General features: G+C 43.8%; 1 protein-coding gene across 1 annotated transcript in view; it reads right to left on the reverse strand.

Moving 5' to 3' along the window:
- Positions 1 to 921: 921 nt before the first annotated feature.
- The window catches only part of PARG (poly(ADP-ribose) glycohydrolase), a 57563-nt gene continuing 39646 nt past the window's right edge, over positions 922 to 18838 (reverse strand). The window contains exons 11-18 of the mRNA XM_034434761.3: positions 17019 to 17079; positions 15357 to 15432; positions 12530 to 12677; positions 7871 to 7949; positions 6055 to 6163; positions 5733 to 5838; positions 4272 to 4400; positions 922 to 2755 (exon numbers count right to left, since the gene is read on the reverse strand). Coding sequence (XP_034290652.2) covers positions 2598 to 2755; positions 4272 to 4400; positions 5733 to 5838; positions 6055 to 6163; positions 7871 to 7949; positions 12530 to 12677; positions 15357 to 15432; positions 17019 to 17079 — 866 coding nt within the window. The 3' untranslated portion in view covers positions 922 to 2597. The remainder of the gene's footprint in view (positions 2756 to 4271; positions 4401 to 5732; positions 5839 to 6054; positions 6164 to 7870; positions 7950 to 12529; positions 12678 to 15356; positions 15433 to 17018; positions 17080 to 18838) is intronic.

Below are 18838 nucleotides of genomic sequence, written 5' to 3' on the forward strand. Positions count from 1 at the left end.
ACCGTTCAAAATCTATGAGGCCAATTGGTGACATCCCTGAGCAAATGCAATTGAAGTTAAAAAACAAGGAGCACAATTTTCAAGTTTTCCCAGACAGAAGCTGCAAAGAAAGGAATCTCCACCTCTCAGGAATCTGGTGTGAAATCCTCCAGGATACAAGAACCCTTGTTAACGTGGACTTTTTGGGGGCATGGACTAGAAACAAGTGGAGCCGGTGTTGTATATGTGCTCAAATTTCACCTGGTTTCTTTCAAAATTCACCTGTTCTTGTTGAAACTAAACCTTTTAGTTAAATAGCCCAGCTTATTTCTTCACTGTTTTATGGCCTTTTAATAAACTCATGTATTTTTCAGTCAACTTGCCCTTGGGTATGGATTGTGTTAGACAACCTAGGGTTCTCCAGACCGAAGAGAGATCCTTCAGTTCTCAGGAGCATGGAACATGGAGCATGAAGTGAAAGGATCAACTTTCATTTTTTAAAGAATGCATTTCCATCCCTTGTAGCTTTGAAAATACCACGAAGGTTTGCAGCTACTACAAAAGAGAAAGACGCAGGCAAGAGAGGTGATGAAAATGAAATGCCCCTTCTTTCCACAAATAAGCCAAAAATTAAACGATAACCTTCCTAAGTCATTTTCAGAACTTGTAATAATTGGCCACAGAAGTTTATACGAGATATAGGAGGCATACAACTGAGATCAGTGTTTCTCAACCTTGGCCTCTTTATAATGTGTGGACTTCAACTCCCAGAATTCCCCAGCCAGCCCCGTTGGCTAGGGAATTCTGGGAGTTGAAGTCCACACATTTAAGGGTTGCCAGACTTAAAACTATGCAAACAACATGGTATATTAAGTTTTTGACAACCTGTTGTCAAAGAAGTATAAGCGACAGCCTTCAAACGAACATACCCAAAGGCAGGTGTGGAGAAAAGCATCCATCAATTTTATTATTTTTCCATTACCAAAAGGCATCCTGAATACATAGCACGAGGTCAAGATCCCCCACCGCTCCACTAAAAGCCAAGAATCAACTGGCCAGCCTGCCAGCTTTTGTAATCGATCGCCCGGTGACCACAAGGGTTGGCCGAGAGAGAAAAGCTGCGGTTTTGGCCGCATCGGCTTGTTGGCTGGACAACTATCCCACAACTGTCCCTCCTTGTTGAAGGGGAAGGGGAGCTCCCCGTGGGTGGCGTGTTCCACCCTGGTGGGAAGGACAGGATGGAGCCATTCCGGAAGACGCGATGAGAACCGATGAGCATCCTGCCCTGGAATGAGCTTCTTCTGAGCCTCCCATCAGGAGGCCAGTGAGGCCAAAGCGTTGCCATTCATCTCCCCGCCCTGAGCTCTTTTCCTCTGAAGTTGGAGAGACGGTCGGCCAGGCTCCATTCCTAGCTAAGCAGCTGAGCCTTCTTTGGGCTGCTTCGTTTCTCCTCCCCGTCGCCCTCCTCTCTCAGCTGGACAGAAGGCAGTTTCTACGGCATCTCCTGGCGGACAAACTCCCTTCGCCTCTCTTTGCCAAATTCACAGTGAGCAACAAGTATCTTGCCATTTTCCTTTCCTTCCTCCCCCCCGAGGTAACTCTTCTTAGGCTAGGAAAGACAGAGCAAGCCTGCTCTGTGGAGCTTATGCCCCGATTGATAGTCGATCACTTTTAATGACCTTCTGAACCGCACCCAATGCAGGCTGTACGGAGGTTTTATCATTATATAATGAACCCCCTAAGTATAACAGTCTCGGTTTTCATTGTACATTTAAATAATATATATCTCTATTTGCCTCTCAGCAAGATCACAAAATCCAGCAAAGAACTTTGTGCAATTAAAAAAAAAAGCTGTTTAATCATATCATAAATATATGGCCCTTGCTATAAGTTTTTAAAATGTTAAGTCTACATCAAAAAGTCTCTTTACCATTTCTAAATCTGATCCTGGCTCTTTTGCAACCCAAATGCACCACTGCCTTTTCCATTCTCCGTCCCTGGCCTCTTCCGGCCTCTTTCCATTCAGAGGGTAGTTCTGGAGAACTCATTGTTTCTCTGTTATTCTTGCCTATTCTTGCCTCTTGTTAACACAGAAGAGAAGAAGAAGAGACTGTTTGAAAAAGTGAAATCTAAATTAAAAAAAAAAAAAATCAGGATGACTTGAATTCTGTATGTAATGCAAAATATATCTATTTATATATTTTCCTTGGGGTTTTTTCCTCCACATCTATCCCTTTAAAGTTACACCACTGCCGTGTGTGCTAAAGAAATCACTTATTCATATGGGGAACGTGTGCCTATGCCAGTGAACTCCATACATAAATGTACGTGGACACTGAGACAATTATAAAAATAAAAAGGCAGGCCCCTATCAATCTATTTTCAGAGAATCCTATAAGGAATGAAAGTCTTCCGCCAACCGTCATTTCTTGGCGAGGGAGGAGAAATGGATTATGCTCTGTATGCTGTGATCAAGTTTACTTTCTGCTTTGGAAAGAAAAGAGATTTCTTCTCCGATATCAGTGTCGGCCTTCAGACAACCTAGATATGACATCCAGCAATTCAACTGATATTTTATAGGGAAAAGGGAAAGCACATTCATTGGGCGCGCGGTTACTCTAGTCATCCAAACCCCATCCTTTCTCATCCTCGGGCGGGCTTAGGTAGGACTCAACTGCATGGTAGATGAAAGGGTACAGCTTGACTTCTGGCCTTGATGTAGAGCAACACCTGCATTCCTCATTGTAGTATCGAAGCAACAGCTTGTAAACATCTCCTGGAAAATGAAAGGAAGACAGATAGACAGAGAGAAAGAAAGAAACAAAAAATTACGTGCAGGTAGTTCTCGACTTACGACTATAATAGAGGCCAAAACGTCTGCTGCTAAGCGAGACATGTATTAAGTGAGCTTTGCCCAATTTTACAGCCTTCCTTGCCACAGTGGGTAAGTCAACCATCCCAGCTGATTCACTTAACCTGTGATTCCCTGAGAGCCAGCTTGGTCTAGGACAGTGGCCACCAACCAGTGGTCTGTGGGCCAATGGTGGTCCGTGAGAAAAATTATTTGCATTTTTTATTTTGCACTAAATACTATTTTATCTTTTAAAAAAAAATCATGTTAGTGATCCACGGGATTTTAAATTATGAATTTAGTGGTCCCTGAGCACAAGAGGTCCAATGTGCAGTTTAAAAGCACATTAAAGGCCACGTAATTGCACGGATCAAAAGACAACTCCCCCTTAAAAATTATAAACTGGGGAGACATTTCTAAGGGGGTTGGAGACGACTACTCAATAGTTTTCGGGAATGCATGCAGCAAGAGCCAGTGGTGATACGTTACGATGTATAAGTTCCATGGTCTTCACCTCATTCTCACGGAAAGCATGTTAGCTCAGTTTATGCAGCTGTTGGGCTGGTCAGCAGTATTAAGTATCTGGGGGTGCAGATAACTAACAATCTGAACTGGTCTCTCCACACGCCATCCTTAGTGAAGCGTGCAAATCAGTGTCTGCATTTCCTGCGTCGGAGGAGGCGAGCACATCTTTCTCCTTCTGTCCTGGCCACTTTTTACAGGGGTACCATTGAGAGCGCTTTACAGAGGCACGATTCAGAGCGTTTTAACAAACTGCATCCCTGTTTGGTTTGGTGGCAGCAGTGCCTCAGATAGAAAGTCCATACAGAGAATGGTGAGGACAACCGGGAAGGTTATAGGAAGCTTGCTCCCTGTGATTCAGGACACTGGTTATAAGCGCTATGTGCTTAGAGCTCGAAGCATCATGAGAGACCCCACACACCCACTTTACGGTCTGTTTCTGTTACTCCCCTCTGGGAGGAGGTTTCAAAGTATTTCTAGCAGGACTACCAGATTCTGTAACAGCTGTGTTCCTTATGCCATCCATCTGGTAAACTCGCAAGATTGGTTTTTCTCGCCACGTACATGTATACATCCGAACTAGACTGTGTTGTTTCTCTGTGTCATAGAACATATGCAGGTACTGTATATGCATAATTTTGTATTTATTTATTCTGTCATGATTATGTAGTGTATATTGGAGGTGGGGACCCTTTGAGAGCTCCATGCAATGAAATTTCATTTTAATGTATACCGATTAGTCTACATTCAAAGTGGCAATAAAGTTATTCTAAGTCGAATTTAGTTCACCCAAATTCAGTTTTTTTCCTAAAATTTCTCCAAGATGTTTTCCTTGAGCTATCCTAGTAAGCATTGCCCCTCCCTTCGGTGGTGTCAGCAGTGCTTCCAAAGGGGAGGGAGGGAGGGAGACGATACGTACCCACCGCTTGGCCCCTCTCGCTCAGAAAGGTGTGCATGCTGTAAATGTCTCTCATCAGCTCAGCATCTCCAAAGGTGAAATAAACCACGTCACGTCCGGCCTCGGCAGCTGCTAAGATCTGTATTAAGGCTAAAGCAGAGGAAGAGAAGGCAGCGGTCAACCTAGCAGCAGCAGCAGCAGCAGGAGGAGAAGCCCATTTTCCACCTGAAGTGGGGCTTCCACAACAGGCCACCTGCACTGAGGTGCTTCTCCAGCTCCAAGCAACGAGAAATGCGGCTGCCATCAAGAGATGCTATCTACGGGAAGGTTGGACAACCTGAGTTTCTCCTGGGAAGATTGAAATTATAATTCAGCGGCAGGGACGGTGTGCTCCTTCTCTCTCGGCTGGGCTGTCGAGACAAGGCGAGCAAAGGGTAAGAAGGGCTGATGGTTACTTTATCTCTTTGTTTAGATGTTTCTCGATACAGTAGCTGATGTTTCTACAATGAACCTTAAGTGAATATTTTTACCCATTTATTTGTTCAAAATGGTAGATTTTAACCTTGAATTGCATTAAAAAAAGTGCTTGGAAAGACAAAGCTTCCATGTATAAACGCAAGAAAGCATCAGAGCCTCCAATGGAGCCCACACCTGAATCATTGGGGGACACATGAGATCAATTTCCAGTAAGAATGGTGGTTTTAATCAATTCTCTTCTATCGGTTTTAATCAAGCGATGACAGAGGCTATGAATTCGCTGCACTCAGCTTTTATGAAAACCCCTCGTTAAGAAGACATGACTTTTCTTTTCTTTTCAAGCAGCAACGATGGTGACAGGAAGATGACCCCCTGCTAAGAAAAAAGTGATTCACTTCTATACTTGGGATACCATGATGAGGACAGAATACTGGAGAACTGCAAAGTGAAATTAATTTACAGGAGATGACCCACGTGCTGAGCCTGAGGAAGGGGTCAAGCGTGTCATCCATCTTGAATCCCTTTGTGCCCACAAGAGATCGAAGTCTAACCCGCCTTGAATTCCTTTGACTCTCATCTACCGCCTATTTGCTTTGGACTGTTAGTAGTTCAGATTCTTATAAAGAGCTTAAGCTTGCAATAAACCTTTATATTCATTTCAGCTGCCTGGACTTCTTAGTCAGTGATCACACAGAATTCAAGAGTGGTCTCTAATGAGGCCTTCAGCTGTCCCGAAGCCTCTGAAGGTCTAGACAACCCAGGGAGGGCAGATCCTAGGAGACCACCCCTTCCCTCCTGCATGGAGAGGTGTGGCTTTCCCCGAGTCCTTCCTCCCACCCAGCCTTCCGCTCCTCAAGTTCGGCAGCCCAGAAGGAAGAGCGTCATCTCGGCCTTCACCTTCCCATTTGTGCTCTTCATCCCTCTCGCACGAAGCTGTAGAAAGGGCGAGCGGTCACGGCAACCCAAAAAACCCTGAGATTTAACTGCAAGGAGAGTCAGGTTTACCTTTCAGTCTTGAATCTCCTCCAAAAGCCCCGCAGCCCCAGTTTCCTGTCGCGACGGCTGGAAGGTGATGCGGAGGGAGACCAGGCCGAGAGAAACCACAGAAAGCCTGCGGGCAGACAAGAAGCTCACAGCCGCTGGCAGGCTTGGTTTTTCAAGGGCACGCCACAATCATCGGACGGTTACTTTGCCTTTTTTTTTTTTTGGGGGGGGGGGGGGTGGATTGGCTGTTTTTAACCCACAGCATCAATCCAACATTAAGGGCATGGCTGAAAAGAAGAAAAGAAAAACCTGACAGGGCAAGAGGGATTAAGAAGTTACTGGCCTTGTTCAGCTCTCTTCTAATTTTCTCCGGAGCAAACTGATCCAGAAAACGTCTGAAATGAAAAGCATCTATAGCCACAATTTCTGTGCAGCGTCTCTGCCATTCATCCCTGGCAAAAGGGAAGAGAGAGAGAATGTGGTAATGATTAGTCATATAAATAAGACAGATCTGAGTTCATCTCTCAAGGGATTTTTATTATTGTTATTATTATTATTTATTCAATTTATATACCGCCCTTCTCCTATCTGACTCAGAGCGGTGCACAGCCAAGGATAAAAAACATACCAATACAAAATTTAAAATCAATTAAAAGAATTACACAGCTTTGGCCCACAATTTAAAACAATCCAATTAAAACCCAATTTACACTTAAAAAGCTAAAAAGAGCTAAAAAAAAGGGGGGGGGGTTCACGCCAGCCCTGCTTGATGGAAAAGTTTTTAGGGCACGGCGAAAGGCCCGGAGATCTGGTATCCTCCGTATCTCCGGGGGCAAATCGTTCCAGAGGGCGGGAGCTGCCACAGAGAAGGCCCTCCCCCTGGGGGTCGCCAGCCGACATTGCCTGGCTGACGGCACCCTGAGGAGTCCCTCTCTGTGGGAGCGAACTGGCCGGTGGGAGGCAATCGGCGGCAGAAGGTGGTCTGGCAGGATTCGAGGATTCAGGATTTACCTGAGACCTCAGAGCAGAGAAACAAGCATCAGGAAAGGCACGGTTCAACTAGGTTACCAATAGTCTGTATTAAAATTGGAGAAGGCAGATGAGAGGGGAGAAGACAAGATGTTTTGTCTCCTAAATATATTTCATGACAACAGTGTCAAATCGGCCACACTCTTAAGGAAGTGCAGGATTGTCAACCCCCCACCCCACCCCCCACTAAAAATGTTGCTATCTAGGTTATCACGGTAACGGGGATGTCATATGTCCAATTCAAGCAATAAATTCTTTTTTCTTTAGCATTTTTTTTGCTTTACACTGAAGCTCTAAGTTTCAGGTGGAGCCCTCAAGTCTTGGCCCACCATTTGCATATTTGTGATCAACACAGGGCACATGATGGACTATGCAAAACCTCCAAGGACTAGACTGGCACTCCCGTCCCTTCCCAATTTTCCGATTTGCATTTAGGGAGGAAAAAAAAAAAATAACCGTAGCAGATATTATGGAAACAGTTCAAGTGGGAGGTCAGGAGGTCTTTACAAGTATGAAAATCAGCCATTTTTTCTCTCTATATGAAGATTTTTTTTAAAATTATTATTATTATTATTATTATTTTGCTAACGGCAGTCAGGCATGTTTTTCTTGGTTATAGCCTCAGCATTGGGAACCTGTCAAAATATAAACTGCATTTGGGAACAAGAAGATCAATGAAAAGAATTACACAGCGCAGGAAGGAGAAATCCAGCTCTGGCTTCCAGCAGTGAATTTTCCATATATCTTCTTCCTCAACATTCTTTTTCCACAAACAGATAAGAAAGAAGACATTTGAACATTCCGGTCGAAGATTTTGTGGCTGTTCAGCTTTTAACATAATTTCCAAGCCTTTAATTGACCTTCCTTTTGCTCGTTTTTTTTTTAGCCCCAATGATCCATAAATACTGTGTTAAAACTACTGTGTGTTGAGCCTTCAATGCTGCCACATTTTTGTTTTGTTGACTAGTGTAATGCAATGCAATGAAACTAACTTAAAATAAACATATAAAAGTCCAAACAAAAAATTATGTCAATACTAATACGATACAATACAATACAATACAATACAAATATATTATAATAATAACAATACAAATTAATAAAGTTAATTTGGAGGGTCAGAATTTTACCTGGGCCTGTCATCTTCATGGCTCCTGGCCCACTGGTAGGTTTCTGCATAGCCAGTATATTCACTGTACTGTTCAGTCCCTGAATTAAAAAAAAAACAAAAACCGTGGCATTAAAGAACTCATTCTCAGATGAGCATTTTACTTTATTCTAGCACTTTCTGGATCCCTCTCCAGCTTTTCTCAGTTTTCAAGGCCAGCAATGGGGAGGAAGGAGAAGAACGATGAAGCCAAAAGTAACCTGGATGGGATATTAAAAAACAGAAGCGCAGGAGATCAATGCAAAGGGGAAGAGCCCTCCTCTCTCTCCAGGAAACGTAGCATATTCTAAATCAGTGTTTCTCAACCATGCAACAAAAAGATGTGTGGACTTCAACTCCCAGAATTCCCTCCCCAATGGCACCGTTTGGAACTAGGGGCCCAACGCATTGACTCAGAAAATTGCTTGAAAGGCATTTCTTTGGAAATGTTCCGAAGGGCACCCAGAGCAGCTCTTTCTGAGCTGCTAAAGCAGACAACATTTCCCCAGTTTTCCCAGCCGTCACAGTCAGCAGACTCTGCATAGGAAACCCACCGTATTCATAAAAGCCTCCTATGGTATTAATTTTAAATTTTAGAGTTATATACATGAAGCACTCGGATGTATTAATTTTCACATTCTGTCTCCAGCTCTCAAAACAAGAAACAAAACATCTCGGAATACAATTATTGGATCATGAGGTTCTTTTGATTCATTGGTGGCTTAGGAAAGGTATCTATTGGTGTTTTTTGCATGACTGATCTCATATTTATTACTGGGATGATCTCAAGCAGATGCCGGTCAATTGCAACAAATCTAATTTCTTTGCAATTTCTCAGTCTCCTCTGCAAAATTCAGCAGCACAGTCCTATCCATTAGGCCACTGAGTCAAGATACATCATTGAAAAAAATGTAATCTATCAGACAGATAGCTGCACACAGCAAAAATCTGCATAAGCAGAGGGGGAAACCAGCCAGAGATCTAATGAAAATGATGAAGTGGCATTTTCCATTAAGAGAGTAGAACGCTGCACCACAGATATGAATTAGAAAATACCAGAATCACTAAAGGATTTTGAAAAAGAATTTTACTTTGGTTTGGATCTTAGAAGCTTCACCTTTTGCATGTAGGATCCAAAAATGTTTGATTTACCCGCAAGGACCGTTTTTAATCTCTTTCTGCCAAGCTTTGCAGGATCATTTTTTTATTTTATTTTTATTTTTTATTTTTATTGAATTTCTATACGTCCCTTCTCCCAAAGGACTCAGGGCAGTGTACAGCCAGAAATAAAACCATGACAACAGAAAAATTAAAAACAAGTTAAAACAATTAAATCAATTGGCTGAAAATTCTAATAAAACAACCCATTAAAAAAGTAAAAATATTATTATTATTTAGGCCAGTCCTGCTTGTTGGAATAGTAATGTTTTTAGGGCACGGCGAAAGGTACGCAGGTCGGTAATCCTACGAATCTCCGGGGGCAGCTCAATCCAGAGGGTAGGTGCCCCCACAGAGAAGGCTCTCCCCCTGGGGGTTGCCAGCCGGCATTGTCTAGCTGACAGCACCCGGAGGAGCCCCTCTCTGTGGGAGCGTACCGGTCGATGGGAGGCTATCGGTGGCAGAAGGCGGTCTCGTAGATACCCAGGGCCCATGCCATGGAGCGCTTTAAAGGTGGCGACCAACACCTTGAATCGCACCCGGAAGACCACCGGGAGCCAGTGCACCTCGCACAGGAGCAGTGTTACACAGGAGCGTCAAGTCGCTCCCATAATTACCTGCGCGGCCGCATTCTGGACCAGTTGGAGCCTCCGGGTGCTCTTCAAGGGGAGCCCCATGTAGAGAGCGTTACAATAGTCCAGACGGGAAGTGACGAGGGCGTGAGTGACTGTAGGGAGTCCCGATCCAGAAAGGGACGCAACTGGTAAATCAGGCAAACCTGATAGAAAGCCCCCCTGGCCACAGCCATCAGATGATCTTCCAAGGACAGCTGCGAGTCCAGGAGGACACCCAAGTTGCGAGTCCTCTCTGAGGGGGTCAAGATCTCACCCCCAATAGTCAGTGATGGAGTCAACTGACTATGACAGTACGCCGGAAACCACAGCCACTCGGTCTTGGAAGGGTTAAGTCTGAGCTTGTTCCTCCCCATCCAGATCCGTACGGCTTCCAGGCACCGGGACATCACTTCAATGGCATCATTGGGGTGGCCCGGGGTGGAAATGTACAGCTGAGTGTCATCAACGTACTGATGGTACTTCACCCCAAAGCCACGGATGATCTCGCCCAGCGGCTTCACATAAATGTTGAACAGGAGGGGCGAGAGGACCGACCCCTGTGGCACCCACAGACTAGGCGCCTTGGGGTCGACCTCTGTCCCCCTGTCAACACAGACTGCGTACGGCCGGAGAGGAAGGAGGCGAACCACCGCATAATGGTGCCCCCCACTCCTAACCCCTCCAGCCGGCGCAGCATGATACCATGGTCGATGGTATCAAAAGCCGCTGAGAGATCTAATAAGACCAGGACAGAGGAGCACCCTCTGTCCCGAGCCCTCCAGAGATCATCGACCAATGCAACCAATGCTGTTTCCGTGTTATACCCGGGCCTGAAACCCGACTGGAACGGATCCAGATAATTTGCTTCATCCAGGTGCTGAGGAAGCTGTCGTGCCACCACACTCTCAACAACCTTCGCCACAAAACGAAGGTTGGAGACAGGACGATAATTTGATAAAACAGCTGGGTCCAGGGAAGGCTTCTTGAGGAGGGGCCTCACCACCGCCTCTTTCAAAGCAGCGGGAAAGAAACCCTCACTCAAAGAAGCATTTATAATCTCCTGGAGCTAGCCACGTGTAACCTCCCAGGAAGCCAGCACCAACCAGGAGGGACACGGGTCCAGCAAACATGTGGTTGCATTCAGCCTACCCAGGACCCTGACCACGTCCTCCGGAGTCACAAGGTCAAACTCCTCCCAGCTAACATTCTCAAAACCTGCCTCCGTCATCCCATCTGAACCCATCCAGTCGGAGTCCAAGCCCTCTCGAATCTGAGCGATTTTGTCGTGCAGATATTGCACAAAGTCCTCAGCCCTACCCTACCTCATCAGGTCCTAATATGCAAACAATACTGACATTTAGCCAACAATTCATAAAGATCATAGGACTATTCTCCAGTTGCTCCCTGGGTTAGTTCCCTCAGCTAAAACTAACTTCACTTCCCACTGGGAAGATTTTCATACAGATTAATGATGAAATTATAATTATAAAGTACTCTCAATCAGACATACAATCATTGTCATTTGGATCCTGTTAAAGCCTATCAATTTTACTTATGTTTAAGCAACGCTTTAAACCAATCTAAGGGCAATTGATTTATTTATTCATCTTCCTATTAACAGTATCTTCAAATCAATGTAAGCACAACCAGTTCATGGCTCATCTCTCTGTTTTCCACTTTCTGTTTACTTCTTCAAACTAATTTGCCAACCCCTAGCACCGCTGCTCTTTAAAAATGGAATTTATTTTCCAATCAAACCGAAACATCTATACGAGAGTTATTTAGCTGTTACTGAGAATATTTTGCAAAAACCCCACAGCCGTGAATCCACTTAAGTTAAAACCTCTAGAGTGTTTATAAAGATTGTCATATTTCTTATTCAATAGTTTGCACAGGAAAAATCCCTGTAATATACTCGGCCTCTAATAAAAACCACCTTGCCAAACAATGGGAAATGAGATTCTAATTTCTCAATCGATCCTCAAAATCAGATCACCATATGCATTAGAGGCTAAGAGCTGCAAAATGCTACAGGAATGGCCTTGCTAAAAACGGCAGGATTCTGTTCTGGTAAACTGAGAAACCGTTCGCTTCTTTCATCTTTCAGTACAAGTGATCCATTTTTGTCTAATCAATGGAGAATTTCTCTTCTGGGACTCATGAATTGACTGGAGAGTTTTAAAGAAGGCTAAATCTTGCAGCAAAGGTGACTTCTCGTGGTTTCGGTCTTAAATCCACCGTTACGTGGATAAAAATTTCCAGTGACCTCAGCTTTCCCAAGGAAACCCTTTTACAGAAGGACCAGAAATTATATGAATTATTGTACCCAGAAGAGCCAAACTAAAGATGGGAAGAAAATAAGGGAAATAATAGCGCCAACATCTCCAAAATGAACTGTGAATCTGGATAACTGCTCTTTTTAAATGTTTCTCTGATTGTGGAAAGGAAAAGCTAGTAAACTATGAAAAAATATGACCAAGAAATCCCACATTGTAGAAAAGTAACAGGCGAGGCCCTCCGTTCTTTGCAATACAACAAAGACTAATAAAGGAGAATATTTGTAGTTCAGGGTTTAAATTAGGGCTCCTTGGTGCTCTCTGAGCTCGTTTCCTTCCTTCCAGACCTTTCATTACCCAACATCATCTAGCACTGACCATGTTACTTGGTTGAATAATGAAACATCTTCAAGAAAACAAGCAAGCGCAGAGAGCACCACGGAGCCCTTTACCACAAGCACAATTCCAGATCTCATTGTATAACCTCAATTCTAGAACATGGTCAGTCTTGACTCGCTCTTTACCAGTAGCACTTGTGAATCACAGCTGGGTTCTGGAACCCACAGGAATCCATCTCGAGGCAGAGTTACTCACCTGTGATGATCAGACACTCGTTGTGATCCAGGACCTCCGTAATGAGACGAGAGACGATCAATTCTGGATTGATTAAGAAGCGGATTTCTTCTTGCACCAATCCTGCTCCAGTGACGCCCCCTCCGACAAAGCGGTTGGCAAAGTCAACCTGACAAGATACACTGAGCGTTAATTTCTGAATATCTGCCTTTGCTGGCCCTGTTCAGTAAGTCCAAAAACGAACGGGAATGTCCATCTCTTGTGGCTGACGGCTACGGGGTTGATTCTGATCACAAGCCACTCGACTTCATTCTGTTAACTGGACATGGCTACTCTAACGTTCATTTTGGGTTTCTTAAACTGCACTTTTAAGATATGCAAATATGCTAAGAATGCCAAAGGTTACCCTAAAAATGGTGCAAAAGCTTGCCTTTGAAGCCTTGCTCAAAATACCAAAACATTAAAAACCAATATTATCTTTCAAATATTTAGTCTGGCTACAGTATATTCTAGCAAGGCAATTTGCTTTGTTTATTCAGAGAGACAAGCTGAAACAGGATTGACAATCCCAGCTCTCAGGTGAAAATGTTCTGAATGCAGTCAAAAGTAAATTTATTAAAGCACAACAATGCAGCTGAACGCATTTTTCATTCCTCTTCCCACAGAGCTACAGTTCTTGAACGGCTGGTTCATGACCAACAGGCCATGTTGATGTTAATGCATATTTAATTTTAAAAAATTACATTACTGGAAAATTGTCTTATTATTTCAAGCAAAACAAAAAACAGTGGACAGTTTTCTGGGCTCAGCTGGAAAATGGATCTTGCAGCTAGAACTTTTGCAACCTCAGAGACTTAAGATATGAAAAAGCAACACCTGAAGATGCCTGAAGAAGCAGGAGACTGCAAAATGTTTTAACAGCATCCTGCTCCAAAGATTTTATTTTATTTTATTAAATTTAGTGGCCACCCCTCTTACCATAATAGGGTGGGTTCTGTTATAATTCAATCGGCCCCCTCCATTGCGCTGTTCCCCCACTGGGGTCCCAAGCCACGTCTTTGGGCCCTTTCGAAAAGTTGGGAGGGCTGGGACCAACCTCACACCAGGGAGGGAGATGTTCCAGAGGGCAGGAGCCCCAGCAGAAAAGGCCCTCCACCTGGACCCCGCCAGCCGGAATCATCGGGCTGACGGGACCCGCAGCAGGCCTCCTCTGCCGGCACGAGTGGGGTGAGACGGTCCCTCCAGTAACCTTGGACCCTCGCCATGAGGGGCTTTAAAGATCTTTCCTCCTCCCTTAAAAACTGAGCCATTCCTGAACGGGATGGCCACCCACAGCAAGGACACGTACTACTGACTTCACTACATTTGGTAGCTTTTTGCACAGTGTAGCAGTATCCAAAGACGCTAATCAAAATTAAAACCCATAAAAAATGTTGTCTGAGCACAAATGGCCGGCCATTTTCTGAGAAGCTCTTAATCAAATTTATGATCATCCGCCACTGAACCAATTTAGTTAAGTGGCAACTAAAAACTGGCACCAAGCTGACTTCTGGCACTATATTCACAATACATTTCTGCATATTCTCCAATCTGGAGAAACTCGTGTATTTTTGTGAGGTTGAATAGGAGACCAATTTCCTCATTCTTTTATGCAATTAATTTCAGTTACTTTTCTTAACTCCAGGATATGTGATGCACAATCTTCTTAATCACATGACTGTTGTCTCTTCGCAAATGCCCTCAACTAGAGACTTACTATTTTGGTTTATAAAACGCACGTCACAATCACAACCCACTTAACAACAACAACAACAACAACAAAAGTCAAGCGTAACCATTGAAAAAGAAACACACATAACCCTTTGTGGTGCTTTTGCAGAGGAAGAATGTTGAGCTGCATCCCAAATGTATTTAAGTGGCTTGCTTGTGGTTCATGGCTCTTACGCTTACGGCCGGCCTTTTTTCCAGGATTCAAGAGGTTTCTTGTGAAGAAGATCCGACATTATCCCCACAATGATAATCCCACGAGGTTGCTTAGACATGTTCCTCAGCCTTGGCATCTTTAGACACGCGTGGACTTCAATCCCCAGAATTCAGAAGTCCACATGTTTCAATTTGCCAAGGTGGAGAAACAATGGTTTACATCAAGATAGATAAAATGGCTGTTCTGTAGTGAGTTTTTAGGGTTAAACGCAGACTTGAACCTTATCCAGGGTCGTCACCACAAACTCACTCTGCCCTGAATAGGATGAGCATGCCCAAATGTTTAAGGAAAATAAAAGGATGTTCGGAACACTTATTTATTTGGGTTCAAAGTAGAAGGCAACCAAACAACCAATATAGGTCAGAGTTCTTCACGCACTTCAAAATTCTTCTTCTTCTCGGACTTGCAAATAGGCAAACAATGCCTAAGGATTATGAACGAGACAGGCTCCATATCAAACTGTCCTGGCTGACTGGTTTTCAGGTCAAAATTATTCCTCCTGCAGCAGATGAAGCTTCCTGAACTTGCTGAGCTGGTCATCAGACAGGGCACAGAAATACTGCGCTCAGTTTTTTTGTTTTGTTTTTTTTTTTGTTTAAAAAAGGGCAAGAACTGAAAAATTGGCAGCCTGGCACTCCCCTACCCTGCCCCCCGACCCTCCTCCAACGCTTGTCAATCTTCACCTGATTTGAAAAACAAACAAACCCTATGCTCCATCCAGGTCTTCTGACTGTCAGTCAAAAAGGCTTTTTCCAAGACGGGAGGCTGAGCCGTCTTATTGCTCTGTTGCAGCGTGATGTGTGATAGCTTTGACACAACCTAACACAGAACTGATTTGTAGATATGTGCAGATTCTACGCGTACCTGGAGCATTCCCTGCCCGTTGCTCTCAATCGTCCCTTCATAGGTGACATGCAACTTTGGCATTTTTTTCGGAGATCTGTAAAAAGATCAAAGCAACATGGTGGGGTTGTTGGTTTTTTGGTCCTCATCTTAACATGCTCTTTGCCCATTAATAAAGCAGCTGCCGCCTCTCCAACTGACAAAAAGTCCCCAAATGGCAGGAAATCTGTACAGAAAACAGGCTGTACTTCTTGCAGGTTTCATACCCAGATCGTGCTGGGTCTTTTTTTGCGCCCCCCCCACCCCAAAGTTGCATCATGAACTTGGTTCTTAATGCAATCTGTCAGCTGGAAATGGATGTAAAGGAGCCTCAGGGACGATTGTGGGCATAACACCCTGTTGTGCCAGCCACATCGCTGATTTGTGAATCAAACAGCAGAGCCTTTTTCTTACCTTTCATTAAACCCAGCTGAAATAAAGCGTGTCATTTACAGATTGCAAGGAGACAAACGTATTAGCAACTGTACCCTTGGCTGAGGCTTGAGAGACCCCTCTCCCAATTTACCAAAATAGCAGCAATAAGAAGCAAGTCCACCATCAGTTTTCAGCATAATTCTTAAAGAAGAATAGCAAATTAAAGACTCTGCATTGTTGAAGGTTTAAGAGCAGGATGGCAAGCTATCTATTTCTATCAAAATGGGGTGCTTGAGGATTTTCATGCAAAATAGAGTTGCTTTTCTCCTTTAGAAATAAAAATAGTCGCCATCCTAACTTACAAAATGGTTTTGCTGTAAAACACACCTCTTGGTTTGGCGCTCCTTTTATATGAACATCGGCGCATCTTCAGATTTTGCCTAATGTAGCACTCGTGACATATTTTATAATTTTTCAGAGAAATTTACTGACCCAAGGACAGCTTAAATTTCTGCCTCTAAAATATTTCACCTGGCATCGCCTAGAACAAAATCTGGATGCCAATGAAATAAATAAACAGGATTTGGGTGGAACTGCCAGCCTCTGAAATGTGCCACCTCAGAATCGATTTTTCTGCCACTAATCATTGGCCATAAGTCGGCAAACTATGAATGCGTGTGTCATTGGGCCCAACTGAGGAAGGCATTCATGCTAGCATGCCTAGAGGTGAAGCCCTCAGTGGTTTCCTAGGGCTGATATATGAACTTTCTTTCCTCTCGATGGTTTTGTCTATATTAGGGTGTCCAGCCTTGGCAACGTTAAGACCTGTGGACTTCAACTCCCAGAATTCCCCAGGCACAGCATAGCACAGCATAGCACAGCATAGCTGGGGAATTCTGGGAGCTGAAGTCCACAGGTCTTAAAATTGCCAAAGCTGGACACCCCTGATCTATATGGTTCTAGAGAGGTGGAATCAACTGTCCTTATATATCTTTATCACTTGTTATGCCCGTTCTTTTTAAGTTATTTGGGCAATCTTGTTTCTTTTTATGATGTTTGTTCCTGGCTGGTCACAACCCTGAAGGGGTTGCAAAATGTTGCTACCTTGCTTACCAATTACACAACAAGAGGTTACTTTTAACTTGTAACAGTGGCCATAGCTATTTGTTGAGATACACTCTTTGCTTCAATTTGCATTTTGAGCTTTCACTGTAATGAATTGAAACTAATAGAAATAAAAAAGGATAGATAGGTTTTGTTTGGCTTTACCTTTCCCATTCTGGAAATTCCTGCAGACACTGTCTGGTAAATGTCACAAGTCCAGTGGGTTCTTATAAGCAAACGGACAGAAACAGATAAATATTAGTAACTCCAATATATTTATATATATATATAAACCTCCTAAGGGAGACAAGTCAAAAAAGCCTTCAATTCTAGTCTGGAAACCCAAGACGTTTTTGGGGAAAGAGAAGGGAGTGTGGCAGCTAGAAAGAATTCACTTCCCTTGGCAAATGGTCTTCTTTTCTGCAGCCACTGTTCATTTATTAAATTCATATACCGCCCACCACACGACTCTGGATGGGTTACAGTACCATAAATACGAGCATAATACAATTAGAAGATTTTTAAAAAACATGAAAACATTAAGCATTAAAAGTTTAAACATTAAAATAAAATAGACAACAGAATACATAAACTTGGATGCCTACTAATAATTAAGGTTGCCATTCTACCTAAGCATTGGGAGAAATCAGAGCCGGAGCCAGAAAGTTTTCTGGACAAGCATTGTACCAGAGGAAACAATGCTTTATTTTACTTTACTTTACTTTAGTTTATTCTTGTGGAAATGCCTCATCTCTTGTGTTTTGCAATGATTCGGCTGATGGATTTGCTAAACAGAGACACGAAGGGAGCAGAATGCAATATCCCCGGAAAATTCTCTATGGAAAATATTTAAAGAGTCTAATTAAACTATTAGAAGCTGCAAAGGATCCAAGCGGTTTGTCGGAAGCCGTGTTCCATTTCCACCCCCAGCAATATTTGCATTAGTCTTTTTGTTTCCCCACAAAATGCCTGTTCTATGAAGAGCTAATGTCACCCAAATAAAGCTTTCCCCTTCTAAAAGCAGAACAGCCCAAGAGTTGGAAGGGACCCTGGAGGTCTTCTAGTCCAACCCCCTGCTCAAGCAGGAGACCCTGCACCATTTCAGACAAACAGCTGTCCGATCTCTCAGCACCCAGCACTTCCGAAGGCAAGCCCTCCCACTCATCCATCGCGCTCACCTTGACATTGGAACGGCTGCTCTAAGGTCAGCCCGCAGCCCTTCCTTTCCCTGGACTAGACAGAGCAAATGGGATAATATTACAAACAGCTCCCTCCCGGTTTAGCAATATGGAAGTTGGGAAAGCTGATGATACAGTTTTAGTTCAATTTCTACAGCAGATAAATAGGTTCTGTTCCACTCACTTATTACAGGAGGGCAGTGAAATGTTTTCTCCCTCTATGGATGAGTTGCTGAAGACGAAGTTTAACAAGGCAAGAGATTCGGCTCTGCCTCGCTATCGTCTAAACACCAAGAGTGTGTGTGTGTGTGTGTGTGTGTGTGGGTGGGTGGGTGGGGGACACAGGACGCTGACGTCGTTTGGCAATAAAGCCAAGTTGATGAATGGGAGGCAGGCAGGTGGTTCAGATTTATGGCCACCATAGAGTCCACAATCCCCATTGTTAAGTAAGATAGTCGTTAAATGAGTTTCCCCCCATTTTACCACCTTTCTTGCCCACGGTTGTTAAGTGAACAGCTGCAGATGTTAAGTTAGTCCCAGGGTTGTTAAGTGAACCTGGCTTCCCCACGGACTTTGCCTGTCAGAAGGTCACCAAAGGGGTCACTGCAATGGCCGTAAGTATGAACTGGCTGCCAAGCCGGGGGTGGGGTGGGGGGGGGATGCTGCAACGCTGGTTAAGGAAAACGGTCGTAAGTCACTTTTTCAGTGCCATTGTAACTTTGAACAGTCACTCAACGAATGGTTGATAAATCGAGGACTACCTGTACAGTTCGTTTAATGACCGTTTAAAATTACAACAGCACTGAA

This window comes from Pantherophis guttatus, chromosome 6 (assembly GCF_059756535.1).
Source record: "Pantherophis guttatus breed Tessera chromosome 6, ASM5975653v1, whole genome shotgun sequence".
Taxonomy (NCBI): Eukaryota; Metazoa; Chordata; class Lepidosauria; order Squamata; family Colubridae; genus Pantherophis; species Pantherophis guttatus.